The sequence below is a fragment of the Pan paniscus genome, chromosome 15 (assembly GCF_029289425.2).
Source record: "Pan paniscus chromosome 15, NHGRI_mPanPan1-v2.0_pri, whole genome shotgun sequence".
Lineage (NCBI taxonomy): Eukaryota > Metazoa > Chordata > Mammalia > Primates > Hominidae > Pan > Pan paniscus.
In genome coordinates, this window is record NC_073264.2 from 72,101,200 (window position 1) to 72,117,065 (window position 15,866).

General features: G+C 34.6%; 1 protein-coding gene across 10 annotated transcripts in view; it reads left to right on the forward strand.

The window, feature by feature from the left end:
- Positions 1-15,866, forward strand: part of PCNX1 (pecanex 1) — a 209,014-nt gene that overhangs the window by 75,843 nt on the left and 117,305 nt on the right. For 4 of the 10 annotated variants that reach the window (XR_010109817.1, XM_034937738.3, XM_034937741.3 and 1 more), the window contains 2 exons: positions 6,260-6,392; positions 13,416-13,600. The exons of 2 other annotated variants lie outside the window; for them this stretch is intronic. Coding sequence is in view for 7 of the 8 variants with exons in the window: in XM_034937738.3 (XP_034793629.1) it covers positions 6,260-6,392; positions 13,416-13,600 (318 nt within the window). In the remaining variant the exon portion in view is untranslated. The remainder of the gene's footprint in view (positions 1-6,259; positions 6,393-13,415; positions 13,601-15,866) is intronic. 4 more of the 10 variants (XM_055097746.2, XM_055097747.2, XM_034937740.3 and 1 more) reach the window with 3 other exon arrangements.

Genomic DNA, 15,866 nt, shown 5'->3' on the forward strand with positions numbered 1-15,866 from the left:
AAGGGATGGGTACTTATAGAAGCTGAAGTAATGACAGCAGAAGAAATACACAGCTAACCCTAAAAGAGAAGCTGTAATAACTGTACAAGCCAAAGCAGGAAACCCAGCGGTGTGTGGTCATTAAATGCAGGGACAGACTATCGTTTTAATAGTGTTCAAAGACATCATAATAGCATACTCATTGTATATGTGGCTGACCTTGATTTCATTAAGGAAGGATGTTCTTTACTGTGAAAAAAGCTTAGACATAGATAAAACTGCACAGAAGAATGCTTATTAAATACAGCAAAATAGGTTTGGCAAAATTATCTTCCTTTACAACAATATCAAGAAAAGAGGTGTGTATTGGTGAAGCAAATAAATGTTTGTATATAGAATTCCCAAAACCAGCCCATGCCTGATTTTTTCAAGTAGGAACAAACATTACAGTGTTTTTCTTTCTCTCAGCAGTGAAGTTCTGGGAATCCAACGGTTACATTTTCATACCACCTCTAATTACTGTCTTAATATTCTGGCAGGCCATTAAATCTGTGCCTCAATTTCCTCAACTGAAAACAGGAATAATAACCGTCTAGACCTGTCTCACAGTTAACTGTCAGACTCCAATGAGCTTAAACCTAATGACTGTAGAAATGTGAAAATGCTTTATGTATTGTAGGTTCATTATATAAACAAAGACAGTGATGTCTTTCATTTGTAAGGATGTGTCCCCTCTCAAAAATGTCACTTCAAATACATGTATTCATCACTACTGACCCTTTATTAAGGGACTCTCCTGAAAGTGGATGCAAAATTGTATCTAACGGGTTGATATCTTTCATCCCATTCACAAAGGACTAAAAAGGATTAGAAATCACCTATAAAAGTATAAGTAATACTTAAGCTATATTTGTTTGGCTGGTGGACTTGTGGAAAATATCAGTAAGGATGTGCAAATTATCTTTAACGCAAAGCTCAGCTAATAATTTTTTTTTTTCTTGGGACGGAGTCTCACTCTATTGTCCAGGCTGGAGTGCAGTGGTACAATCTCAGCTCACTGCAACCTCCGCCTCCCAGGTTGAAGCGATTCTCCTGCCTCAGCCTCCCGAGTAGCTGGGACTGCAGGTGCCCACCACGACACCCGGTTAATTTTTGTATTTTTAGTAGAGATGGGGTTTCACCATATTGGCCAGGCTGGTCTCGAACTCCTGACCTTGTGATCCGCCCACCTCGGCCTCCCAAAGTGCTGGGATTACAGGCGTGAGCCACCGTGCCCGCCCATAGCTAATAATTTTGTTACTGTTTGCTCTGGTTCCTTGGCTTGTCAAAAAGTAGGCCAGTCCTTTAAAATGTTTTCACAGATGGAAATTATTTTAATTCAGAATTGATGCTTAGAAATTGGGCAGTGTTTGGCTTCCCAGAAAATGACACTTAAAAACATTTATTTATTTACTTATTTTTTGTTATTTCCAACAAGAATGAGCTTGAAAAGCATTTGTTTTTTTCATTGGAACAAAATCTTTGTATGTTGATGGTAGCATCGTTCTTGGCTGACAAAGAAACTAAGAAAGGGAAAAACTATTTAGATAAAGTGGATTTCATGCCTAGACTAAAACATTCCTTTTAGAATGTTTTTGCAAAATTACTTGAATGTTTATGTCTTTATATAGTAACTTTGTTGTTAGGTAAAATCCTTTTTATCCTGAACATTACAATGTGTTTCAGAATGTTTGCAGATGCCTTTTCATTTTCTGAGATATATATATACTTGTTTCATACTTTGGTCATCTTTCTTAAGAATTTAATTTCCTAATAGCGTTTTTTCTGATCTTTTTGAAGTACTAAATGCCTATTTTTATTTTCGTGATCTTTCCAGATTTACACCTTTTCCCCCCACGATAAACATTTCTCACTGGAAAGAACACTTGAGCAATTTCCTCTGTCTAAATTTTTATTAATTTAATTGAAATTGAGCTACTGCAAGATGCCAACCATAGCAGTACATGACAACTAGAAAGTGACTTATTACATATTATTTCTTTCATAAATTAATCAGGTATATGATTGACATCATTTTTTTTTTGAGACAGAGTCTCACTCTGTTGCTCAGGCTGGAGTGCAGTGGCACGATCGCGGCTCACTGCAAGCTCCACCTTCTGAGTTCACACCATTCTCCTGCCTCAGCCTCCCGAGTAGCTGGGATTACAGGCGTCCACCACCACGCCTGGCTAATTTTTTGTATTTTTAGTAGAGACGGGGTTTCACCGTGTTAGCCAGGATGGTCTCGGTCTCCTGACATTGTGATCCACCTGGCTCGGCCTCCCGACCTTGTGATCCACCTGGCTCGGCCTCCCAAAGTGCTGGGATTACAGGCGTGAGCCACCGCGACCTGCCGACATCATTTTTAAATAGCATCTTTATCTGTGTGTATTTATACTCACAGCTTCCAATTTTTGAGATAGAATTTGGATAGCCATTACCTCCTACCTCATTAAATTTTGCTCTTTGGGCATCCCAGCTATTCTAAAAGTATATTAGTGCCTTTAATGCTTTCTATGCTTTTATTCACAGAGTAGAACCAACTGATAGTCTATAATTGTAATACTACCATAAAAAATAAATAGTTGCACTAAAATAATTCATTTTAGAATGTGTAGAATTTTCCTTATCTCATTGAGATAAATGTGAAGTAACTCCTGAGGTGGGAGGTATGTATTATGGATTAAACTTCCTTTGTTATCTTCAGGAATGGACCAGATCACAGCTGTCTAAAATGTCAGAGGATATTTTTGGTTTGTCCGTGAATTGAACTTAGGCATTTAGTAAATGCTTAAACTTAATTGAGTGATTGCGTCAGTATAACAAAAGGAAACAGCTAAATTATCTGAAGGGTCCTCTTATTTTTATTTTATTTATTTTGTTTTTAATTTTATTTTATTTTAGATGGAGTTTCACTCTTGTTGCCTAGGCTGGAGTGCAGTGGCACAATCTTGGCTCACTGCAACCTCCGCCTCTTGGGTTCAAGTGATTCTCCTGCCTCAGCCTCCTGAGTAGCTGAGATTACAGGCGCCTGCCACCACACCCGCTAATTTTTGTATTTTTAGTAGAGACAGGGTTTCATCATGTTGGTCAGGCTGATCTCGAACTCCTGACTTCAGGTGATCCACCCACCTCGGTCTCCCAAAGTACTGGGATTACAGGCGTGAGCCACTGCGCCCGGCCTGAAGGTTCCTCTTAAACTTATTATGATTGTGAAGTCAGTCTTTTTAACACAAATAAATGATTAGAAAGTCGAGACTTGTACGTTTGAAAAAAATACATTTCAAAATATACAACTCTCTGGATATATACCCTTGGAAGTATTTTATACTTCTTGTCATTCACGGTTTTTGAATTGCTTGCATGTTTTTTCTTTTTTACCTACACATGCATTAAGTTTAGTTGTACTAGGGTGCTAATTTTTCACTATCTGCATTTTCTGCTCTTACTATTGAATTAATTTCATTCTTCTTTGCCAGAGATACTGGGTTTTAAGCAGTGTCAAAATGTCAACTCCAAAAACAGTTTTTAAAGTATTTTCTCCCTTCTCTCTGATTCCCTAGTTAAAAGATTAAATTTTTTTTTTTTTTGGTTTACTATTTTTCTTCTATAAAGTTAAACAATTCAAAAAGAGTTTATTACAATTGGATTCTGGAAGGGAATATTTATCAAGTATGGCTATAACATATGTGACTGTATGTGCTTACAGCAAATTATTTTAAGCTTTAAAGACACATTTTCCTTCTCTGGCTGGAATAGAACTGGACCCCTACTCGACTATTCCAAATAGAGATGTTCTGTAAGTAGCACATTCCCAGGGGCATGGCTTAATCTTACATACTGTGACCATAAATTGTAGTAGAGCATTTTCACTTGAATGTGTGATACTGTTAAAGCAGTTGCCATAGTCACATTTTGAAAATTCTTGTAACAGTAGGTGTTTACCCCCTGAATATTATAAGAGACAGCATAGACAGTAATCATAATTCCACTTTAACATTGTTCACTGGATGCCTAAACTTTTCTCTTGATGTGTTTCCAAGACTGTTAAGAAAGTAAGTGATATAACATGCAGCTATTTTGCAGATAACAAAATATAAATGGTGTATTACTAGCAAAAAAAAATTGTTTTCTTAAGAAACCAAGAAACATTTTGACTAAAAGTGGACACTGTAGTTTGTCTTTTCACCCCAGTACTATGGAATAATTAGCTTTTACTTAAGATTAACACCATTAAGTCTTCAGTAGAAGGAAGATAGTAAAGAAAACCGTCTCGTGTTTCTCTTCTTCCTATTCTGTATGATTACATACTGCTTTTATCCCAAATCCTTCTGAATAATTTTGGTACATTTTATGGATTAAATTATCTTCTATAAATTATGTCTGGGTAAATTTTACTCTGCTATTTTGACTGAAACAGGATCTAGAACTAGAAAAAATGTTTGAAAGTTTCTTGATGTAGTTGGATTGACTTGTAAATTGAGCATAGTAGTTTGTTACAAATAATGCTTTATAAATAATAGCATAATAGTTTGTAACAACTGTAGAATAGAAATCTCTAATATAATATTTCACAAAATAATTCTTGAGTTTTAAAATAGTGATTTAAATTCCATAACCTGAGTTAAACCTTATTGGTGTCTAAGAACTGTTAGCAGGTATACCAATTGTTCATCTGATTTTTCATTTCTTCCCTCAATTGGCTTGTTTTCTTCTCTGCTTTGTTTCATCCTTCATCCATTGATTGCCCTGCCCTAATACATGTTTTCTCCTTTGTGGCAATGCTGATTGCATTTTCATTTCATTGAAGTCATGGTTGTCAGGAATTGGCAAAGTATGTAATGTGCCTTGTAGCTGTGGTCACAAAAAGGCAACCTTATCTTTCTAGATATCTAAGCACTGTTCAATATAACTTTGTGTGATGATGGAAATGTTCTATATCTGCACTGTCCAGTAATGGTAACCACTAGCTACATGTAGCAACGGAGCACTTGAAGTATGATTCATCAATCTCAGGAACTGAATTTTTATTTTTATTTAATTTTAATTTAAGTTTAAATAGCCACATATGGCTAATGGCTACTGCACTGGACAACAGTTGTAGATGACCGGATTTAATCAGCATCTTTTGCTGTCATAGGCCATATATAATTTTTGTATACATGGACTTTTACCCCACAAATAAAGGAATTTAAAGGAAGTTTCATGTTTGGAAAGAATGTTTCTGTGCTAACTTGTGTTTTTATTCATATTTAGCATCAAAATGCCCTTTCTCAAAAGCAAAATGATTCCCAAATTATTTAGATCACACAGTTGTTTTGTTTTATATTTAAATGGATGAAAATCATTTTACATTTTGCTTTAGAAACCCAAATCGGTCAATTTTTGTGGTTTTGTAAGATCTGTGTAGTTCTACTAAGCCATTGTTGTGATGTTCTCATGTTGTATGCTTGGCTTTAGTACAAACTAAAAAAAGTACAAACAATAAAGTACAAACTTTTTTGCTTGTTTGTACTTTATTTTTTGTAGATTAAGCTATGAGTTCCTGTGCTTGCCAATTTGCCAGTATTTGCTTCCTAAAGTTGAGAGGACCAGAGCCAGGGGCATGGAGTTGAATAAAGTTTGATGGTAATGAAGTACCTTTAGAGTAAAATATATTCATGCTATGTTGAATTAACACACTGGTTTTGCAGCTTCACAACCAGAGGTTTCATTTAATGCTGCCAAAATTATGGCACAGGGTACTGTGAGATAAACTTAACTGCCTTACTCCTTGTCATCAACAGTGAAATATACTGTCCTTGCTGCTTTTACAATACTCACGAATGTAAGAAACTAATGTCCTATTCCCATTAGTGGAAACTAATCAATACTGTGCTTTTAAGGTTGACTTAATTAACGGGGCAATAGAGGAATATGGGACCAAAATAAATGAAACTTTCAGGAAAAGATTTAAACAACAGAGATCTTAAAAATAGGAAATTGAGGTTGAAGAGAAGATGGCAAGGCTAGATAATAAGTCAAAAACATTATTTTTAAAGAAACAATTTTCTTTAAATAAATGACAGATACTTTTTGTGTATTACCTGATATGATAGATTGACAGTATACATGTGAAAACAGTTTGGATTAATAAGTTCACTTTACCCATGAGGGTGGGAAGTCAAGGGAAAGCCAGGCTCAGCTGCTATTTACATCTCTGACCTAGGCTCTTGTTTGACCTAAGTCTGTCTTGATGCAGCAGCACAAGCCAGCGAGGAGGCAGTGTCATTTCGCCGTGAACGCAGCACATTTAGGCGCCAGGCAGTACGGCGCCGGCACAATGCAGGGAGTAACCCTACCCCTCCTACATTGCTCATCGGATCACCCCTAAGGTATGGTATTTTCAATTCCACCAAGTTTAGCATGCATGTAACAACCCTTCTAATCTGTTCCGCCAGTCCCACGAAAGCATTTGAAGAGCTTTGTTTTTCTTTTCCTTTCTGTTTCTTTCCTATACATTTAAGCCCTTTTTGGCTTTTTCTGCATGTGACCATGAGCCTGTTGCATTATGCATGCTTTATGTTGCACTGTTTAAGTAAAATGATCAGATTGGTTTAGTCAATTTTAAATCACTTGAGGGCAGTTACAGGATGTATATATAGGGCCTTAGTCAGCTTTCCTTTTTTTTTTTCTCCCACTCCAAATTAATAATCATGCAATATTTTCCCCAATATTTTGACAGTATTTAATATAATATGAACAAATACAAACTGAGTGGTGAGCTTGTTGAGGAATAACAAATAATTCACTTAAACTTGATAAGCCAGTTTGATTGTTTTATTTCACTAAAATATGATATGATTTATTTTATATTGCCTAAAACTTGGTGCCTTTTATAATCATCAGAATCTGGTAAATGACAGAACTAACATACATAATTTATGTAAAGTGTGGTCAATTGGAGAGAGATATATATTTATATATATTTATTAAATTTTTCAAGCTCTGTATTGTGGTAAACAAAAACATCATTACTTTTTCCAGTAGTCCTAAGTAAGAAAGCATCCATTCATAACATTGTGGATAATTTTTCATTAAAATTCCAGTAACTACTTTATTCTTAATTACATCAAATCTGCTGAATCTGTGCCCTGAATTAGAAATATAAAAATCTATCCAAAAGACTTGGGCTTTAATTTATTTTAAGAATACAAAAACAGATATAATTTTTTTTGTTGTTGTTGTTGAGACACTCTGTTGCCCAGGCAGGAGTGCAGTCGCGTGATCTTGGCTCACTGCAACCTCCGCCTCCCAAGTTCAAGTGATTCTCCTGGCTCAGCCTCCCGAGGAGCTGGGATTACAGGTGCATACCACCCTGCCTGGCTAATTTTTATATTATTGTAGAGACAGGGTTTTTTTTGCCTTGTTGGCCAGGCTGGTCTTGAACTCCTGACCTCAAGTAATCTGCCTGCCTTGGCCTCGCAAAGTGCTGGAATTAGGGTCATGAGCCACTGCGTTCTGCCCCAAAAATGGATATACATACTTTACATATGCCTGCTTAAGCAGTGCATATATTATACAAAATACTTTCATTAGCCTCTGTGTCCCAAAAGTACCATTTTACAAATTATTTTCTAGCTACATTTTAATTTCAAATTCAAAAGGAAGAACATTTGATGAAATAACTGCTGTTAAGTGCATGGTAGGTTGGAACAGATAAACCCCTTCTCTTGTTAAAACCTTGTTCTCAAAACAAGCAAAATCCTTGTTTCTTTAAAGTATTTTATTTCATACTCCCCTGAGATTTAAGACTTGCTTGTTTTCCTAGATTTTACAGTCAAGAACTTTGTCTTTAACGAGGCACCCCTGGAATATCTCGGAATGTGCTGTGATTCTGGGGGCTGCCCAGTTCACAAATTGTTCATTGCTCAATTAAAACTCCTTTAAATTAAAAAAATAATAATAAAAAGGCTGGGCGCTGTGGCTCATGCCTGTAATCCCAGCACTTTGGGAGGCTGAGGTGGGCGGATCACCTGAGGTCAAGAGTTTTGAGACTAGCCAACATGGTGAAACCTCGTCTCTACTAAAAATTAAAAAAAAAAAATTAGCTGGGCCTGGTGGTATGCGCCTGTAGTCCCAGCTACTCAGGGTGGCTGAGGCAGGAGAATTGCCTGAACCCAGGAGGTGGAGGTTGCAGTGAGCCAAGATTGCATCACTGCACTCCAGCCTAGGTGACAGAAGGAGACTCCATCTCAAAAAAAAAAAGAACTTCATCTTTCATAGATCATGTTCCTAATTAATTCTTCAGTAAGTCAAAATTCTATAAAAAGTAATATGGATTAATTAAACCAATATTTAAAATATAAAAATGAGAAGACAATCAATTTAACAGAAACACTTGTTCTAGAAACCTTTTCTGAGCCCTTTGTTTTTTGTGAGCCTTCCTGTTCTTTTTCCTTTCTACTTTGCCTTTTCCTGCCTGAAGTAACTTTTCTTTCTGCTGATGGATTTGGAGCATAGTCTCAACATGTAGAAAGAGCTCAGCGTTTTATTTTACTTTTTCTATTTTGTTTCTAACCTCTTCTTTTTGCCCCTTGAATAATACTTGCCAAAGGCAACTTTTTTGCTTTCTTACTCCATGTTTATATAAAACTTTTTTTTTTAACTTTTGCTTTTCAGTTTTTAAAAATTATTTCATTCTTTGCCACTAATGAGCCTGCTGGATACCACTTAGCAAACATATGCAGACAAATTAGTTTTTTGTCCTCTACTAGGTGGAATATTAAAGAGCTGTGTTCTAACTCCAGCCAATCCCATACAATTTTCCCATGTTTTTCTAGGGTTTGGAATACATTACCATTCAAATGAGGATGTTGTGTACTACTTTTTTTTTTTGAGACGGAGTCTCGCTCTGTCGCCCAGGCTGGAGTGCAGTGGCACGATCTCGGCTCACTGCAACCTCTGCCTCCTGGGTTCAAGCCATTCTCCTGGCTCAGCCTCCTGAGTAGCTGGGATTACAGGTGCCCGCCACCATGCCCAGCTAATTTTTTGGATTTTTAGCAGAGATGGGGTTTCACTATGCTGGCCAGGCTGGTCTTGAACTCCTGACCTCGTGATCCACCCGCCTTGGCCTTTCAAAGTGCCGGGATTACAGGCATGAGCCACTGCGCCCAGCCCCTACTACTTATTTTTAAAGGGTTCACATTATAGTTTTTGAAAAGTAGTCTTCTAATAATCAGCTTGTAGTTTTTGTTGAGGTTCCAGGATATTCCTAGTACAAAGGTTGCATATATCTTAAATAAGCTGACTTCATCATGGGTAAAGTAAAATAAAATTTATCTGTGGGGAATTAGGGAGAAACACCAATTTATTCATCTTTTGTAACTGTAAAAAAATTCAGGTAAAGTATATTGGTGTTATTCCTCAGTGTGAGTTACAGAATAGTAATCTCGTCTTTAAATAAGTATAGGATGATATGGTCATTTAAAATTTGGAAAAATTATCAAAAAGAAATGGTAGATGTGGCAACACTTTCATTACAAGTGCTATATAAATACTAGTAAATATACTAATTTATTTTAAACTTTAATGAATATGTAAGTGACCACCCAAAAGGCAACTTGGTAAAATATACGTCCCCAAGGATTGGGAGTGAATTATCAATTTTCTTACAAAGAGAATTTGCATTTATTTTATAATGCTTATAAGAATATACTGTTTCAGAATTATTTTTTAAAGTTTTATTTAAAAAATTGTGCGCTTTATAGGTGGGTTTTGTTGGCCTTTGCTAATTCTTCCCAGTTAGTAGGCCTAAAAAAGACAAATATTTAAAATATTTATAATACAAATATTAAGAGTTCTGCATTTATCATCCTAAATGTGTTATCTTTTTAATTCTAGTTAATTGCCTGGAATGGAATGAAATCATCAGTGCATTTCAGGGAAGGGGAAAAACGCTTTAGTGTATTCTTAAAATTTTTTTTTTAAAATACAAGATTAAAAAATCTGTAATACAATAAGGTCATAGTAATAACTGAGAATTCATGATTAGGAATTCATAGGGGTCCCTTTGTGGTGCTCAGAAATGAATCCACCAACTATTTTTTTGGTACTTTATTCAAAACACTCTTCTGGGTTTTTCTAGAATATAGAGACATATAAGAATAATGTAATCATACTCTTAGACTTTACATTTTAGTTGGAGAGACACATAGAAAGGTAACTAGCAGTATAAGCAGAATGTGTCAAGTGCCAATTAAGTGATACAGAAGGAAAGACGAAGACCAACTATTTTTCAGTCATTCATAGTAGAAATGTTAACAATTAAGATTGCATGTCAGTGGTGCTAGTGATAGCTGATAGTTTTAGACCTAAATTTCCACCTTTTCTTTTGCAGTGTTATAAAATAGTTGCTACCCTTACTCAAACTGGTAGTTTTGACATAGAAGCATAAAAAAAGATTTATTTGTACCATTATTAGTTTAGGATAAAGTGCAGCCCTCCAGGAATATGTTTTCTAACAAGTTATGTGAAAATAATGGACTTTTTTATTTCTGTTAGAGGATTGTGACAATAGGAATTCAAGAGACATCAGCATTTATTTGTTATTTCCTCTTCCGAACCATATTCCAGTCTCATTTACATGGATCCATCATTTTAGAAAATCTTTAAAATAATTGGGAAACTAGTAATTTCTCAAAGGATATTAGGCCTAAGTTTGATACAATTTTTAAATACTTGGTATTTTGAGATTAAAATTTATTTATTAGAAATTTTAATAAAAATTATCTTAATTAATTTTTTTTTTTTGAGACAGAGTCTTGCTCGGTTGCCCAGGCTGGAGTGCAGTGGCACGATCTCGGCTCACTGCAAGCTCTGCCTCCCGGGTTCACGCCATTCTCCTGCCTCAGCCTCCCTAGTAGCTGGGATTACAGGTGCCCGCCACCATGCCCGGCTAATTTTTTTTTTTTTGTATGTTTAGTAGAGACGGGGTTTCACCATGTTAGCCAGGATGGTCTCGATCTCCTGACCTTGTGATCCACCCGCCTCAGCCTCCCAAAGTGCTGGAATCACAGGTGTGAGCCACCATGCCTGGCCAAATTGTCTAAATTAATTTAATAAAAATTAAATTGATAGTCAAACCCCTGATGTTTATAATCACATGGATTCTGGCTAATTTTATTTATTTATTTTTAATTCTGGTGTTGATTTTTATGCATTGTCTAATATCTTAAAAACCTTTTTGTATATTGGATATACATTGTGCATCTCTGTGTTGAAGATGAGCATATACTCAAATGCGTTCATGCCAAAATACATCTAGCTGCCATATGGCAACTTGGCTTATGATGTCAAGTGAAAAAATATCGATAGAAAAATTTGTTGAGTACGTATTTTGTAAAATTCGGTGTCTTCTGAATCGGAAGGGACACAGGGACGTGGTACCTGAACTACTACTTAAACATTTTTTTCTCAGTATTTTCTTCCTTGTGAAATTTGTCCTTTTTGGTAAGGTTTGTGGATAAGTTTAGATAGATTCTGAGGAAGAGTAACAAATTATGTATGTATGGAAGATGAAAACCTTATCTGATTATATTAGTTCCCAAGATTATCTGTTGATTTATATCTATTCTACAAATATTCCAGTCTGAAGAAATTATTAAATAAATACTTTTATCATTATGGCTTAAAAAATAATGCCAGTAAGGACTGACAAGTCCACATTTGTAGACTTAGTTTTTTCATATGTTGTGTGCATTCCTATCCTCTGCCTGGAATGTGTACTTTTCATTGGTGAAATGAAGTAGTGCAGGTTAATAGGACTTCCTGGGATGATGGAAATATTCTATAATCTGCCCTGTTCTATATGGTAGACACTAACTACTCACTACTGCCTGCTTTGGTAGCTATTAGCTCTGGTAGCACTAGGTATGTTATGTAGTTACTGAGCATTTGAAATATTAGCAGGACCAAGGAACTAAAGTTTTAATTTGGATAGTCACAGGCTACTGTATCAGACAGCGTAGTTCCAGAATATATTCTATTATCATAACCACAGGCTTAAGAGATTATATATATATATATATATATATATATATATATATATATGTATGTATGTTTCAACATAGCCTTTTATTTCATGGTCATTCTGCAATACATGAGTTTGTTTTATGTGTACTAGAGAAACAATTACATTGAATTCAAAGGATTAGAGAGATGTTGATACTCATGAAAAATGATAAAGTAACTGAATAAGGCCATTCTAAGTAGGATTCTTTTATTCATTCTAGAGGTCTAATAATTTTAGTTGCAGACTCTGGGATTGTTAAAGGTAAACTTCAATCGACAGATTGCAGAGTTGCATTGAACATCATGTAGAGAATAATAATTATACTCAAAACATTTTTTCATGAGTTTTGTCAGTTTAAATTTGACTAAATATTATACTAAGAACATTAAAATTCATAGTATCTTAAAAATATGAAAGTATAAAATAAGTTAATATAGTCTCTTAATTTGGATAATTTGTATTAAAATTTCTAATAAATAAATTTTAATCTCAAAATACCAAGTATTTAAAAATTGTATCAAACTTAGGCCTAATATCCTTTGAGAAATTACTAGTTTCCCAATTATTTTAAAGATTTTCTAAAATGATGGATCCATGTAAATGAGACTGGAATATGGTTTGGAAGAAGAAATAACAAAATTTGTTATGGGAACGTAACTAATACTTGTATATAAAGCACGTGGCCTTATTTCAGAAAGATGTAAGCTTTTTATAGATAACACTTTATATTAAGTCTACCTCTGACTGTATTCCATGGCAATTTGTATTTCATTGGTTGAGTCAGTTATTCTGGTTTTCTTGCTAGTTTGTGATTTTTTTGATTCAAGATTCTTATTTTGGTTGCATTTGATAAGATTATTTGGTTTTCAAGTGCATATAAACTTGTTTTATTGTGAGTTTGAGATCTCAGAATATTTGAAAGAACAATTCTAGAGTTATTACAAGGCTATAAATGAAAGTGCATATTTAACTGAAACATAGGGCTTATCTGTTGGGGACCAGCTGCAGCACACATATATTGAATGTACTTATGATTCTTTTTTGCTGCTTTCTTTTTCCTTACACTAGAATTTAGTTGGCTTGAGGTGGAAAAAAGTCACAGATTGACCAATTTACATGTACATTTAATGTTGACTGCATTTGTCTCTGCAAATCAAATTTGTAAGGACCAGAAGATTTAAGTTGGCAATGTAATCTGTATATTTTGCAAAGTTTGTTGGCGCTTTCTTAGGTTATGTTGAAAAAAAGTGCCTTTTTGAAATCAGTTTTCTATGTTGACTTCATTCTAGGTATTGTTTTCTCTTTTCTTCCCTGTAATGTCTCCCCAATCCATGTTTTTTCCTAGCCTTCAAGATGGTCAGCAAGGCCAGCAGTCCACAGCCCAGGTCAAAGTCCAGTCCCGCCCCCCTTCCCAGGCTGCAGTGCTCAGTGCTAGTGCCTCCTTGCTGGTGAGAAATGGGAGTGTCCACTTAGAAGCATCACATGACAATGCATCTGCTGTAGGCGGTAGCAGTTTGCACGATGAACTTGGTATGCAGGCCTTATGTAATCTTGATGATACAAAAACTTAAATGCAGCAGATGATGGGTAACGATTGCAGTTCTTTTTTGAGATAGTTTCATTTTGGAACTATGCATAGGAGCACTTTTTACATAGGATTTACCCTATGTGTTAGGAAAATGTGACTTTTTGCTTTTTCCTTTTCTGTTTCTCTCTACTCTTATTCTGCATTTTCTTTTGGTCATGTCCATTTTTAATAGGTAGTTAAAGTGTTAATATATGTTCACACTCAATTCTGTTTTTCCCAGGCATTTGTACCATGTAGGAGAAAACGTTGACTTTTTTTAAAAAAAGTTTCTTACTAAACTTTAATTTCTTTGAATATTTTGAATGTGCTTTAGGAAAGGGAAAAGTGCTTTCTAATTGTCTGCCACTATAGAATCTTTCTTTAAGATATTCTATATTTCACACTATGTTCGTCATCTGTAGTAGGTTTTATTTTAATTCAAAATACAGTACTCTAAGGACATCATGGCTCCGTACTAATATCACATAATAACTTTATAAAGTTTATTTCTTGTTCTTGTCAATATATCTATAAACATATAAATTATTGAATAATTCTCAGAAGTGTGATATCATTAAACATCAGTGATACATACCTACTCAGATATCTGTCTTATGCATTATTTAAGGGTGATACTTTATGTTACTTTGGTTTCTGTGTCTCTGTATAATCTAGCTGTCTTGTTCTCAGAATACAGGTTAGTAATGGTTTAAGTAAATATAATGAAGAAAATCTAGTTATTCAGAAATAATTCACTTGAAAGCATTTACTCATTGTGATTTTGTTTATTCATGTCATAATTGCTTTTTACTTATAAAGATGATAATCCAGTTACTGTTTTAACTGGAAGGATATGAGGTATAAGTTGCCCAAATTAGGATTTAATAAAATTTTATATGCTACCTATTCATTGACTCTTTTTTCTATTTTGTAAAAATGCTGAGTTGTAGAGAGGTATTAAGTACGTATGCATATCGATGAAAAGTGTCATCTTCAGATCTCACAGACACTTGAAAATGGTAATCTAAGATATTTATAACATTAGAATGTATGGTGATTTCTAAATAAAATGAGAAAGCAATAAAACATTTTAAATTTGGAATGCTTTTGCTTTTGAGTTTGTAATTTGTAGAGGCAAGAACATTTATAAGGAGGCTGCTTGAGGGAGAATGAGGTAGACTCCAGTTTAGCTACTTGTTTTAGTTGTAAGCAATACTTCTTCAGTTGTAAATATATTCAGTTATGTAATAACTTTATATTGCTATTTCTCTTTGCTCAACCCAAAGGATTTTTGTGAATCTGCAAATATAAAATTACAGTTACCATCTCATTGTTCATTGGCTTTATAGTAGTAGATCAGCTAAAATAAAAGGCTTCATTTTAATCCCTTTCAGAGTTTTAGACTTAGATCAAGCATAAAATGAAACAGTAGATGATTTTCCTCCATAAGAATTCTTAGTTTGCTCAAAAAATTTGTTAAGCAAGCTTTAATGATAAAGTCTCATTCTAAATCCACATGCCAATTATTGAAAATACTTACATATGAACTGCCTTTCCAGTTCTGAAGATTGAAAAAACCTCTTCTGATTGGAGACGACTTTAGCATCTGTTGGTGGATATTCAGGATATTCTCTTGTAATTTGGATTTTATCTTTTCTGTTAACTGCCACCTTAAACTAGGTCTTGCTCTATCGTATTTGAATGGTGCCAAATTGAATACTTAGTAATAATTAGCACAAAACAATCAATGGAGTGTATACCTGTTCCAATGCCTATAAAGTTGGCCAAAAAAGATTCTGAAAATGAACTGCAACTGAACTTAAAGGAATTGGTAGAGAAGCTAGAATAGTTTTGTTGTGTGGTTTAATTTTCTACTTGATTTTAATTAGCAGTGAATTATGTGAATGAAAATACGTGAATGAATTTGGGTACTTTATACTCAAATATGTTAAAGTTAGCTATGATATTCCCTAAAAGTGGAGTATTTACACAGGATTGCTTCCTTCCAAATTTAGCTTCCTCTATTAAAAATTTTTAACCAGTTTTTACATGTGAAGGTATATGCATATGTATAATTTGTTTATATAAAGCATACATACATACACACTCATACATGTTTGAGTGCATATGTTTGTGTATGTACATGTACGTATGCTGTTTTGCATTAAAAAAAACTCTGAATCAGACATTGTTTAATTCTAAGCCTAGATAGTTTTCCTAAACTGTGTT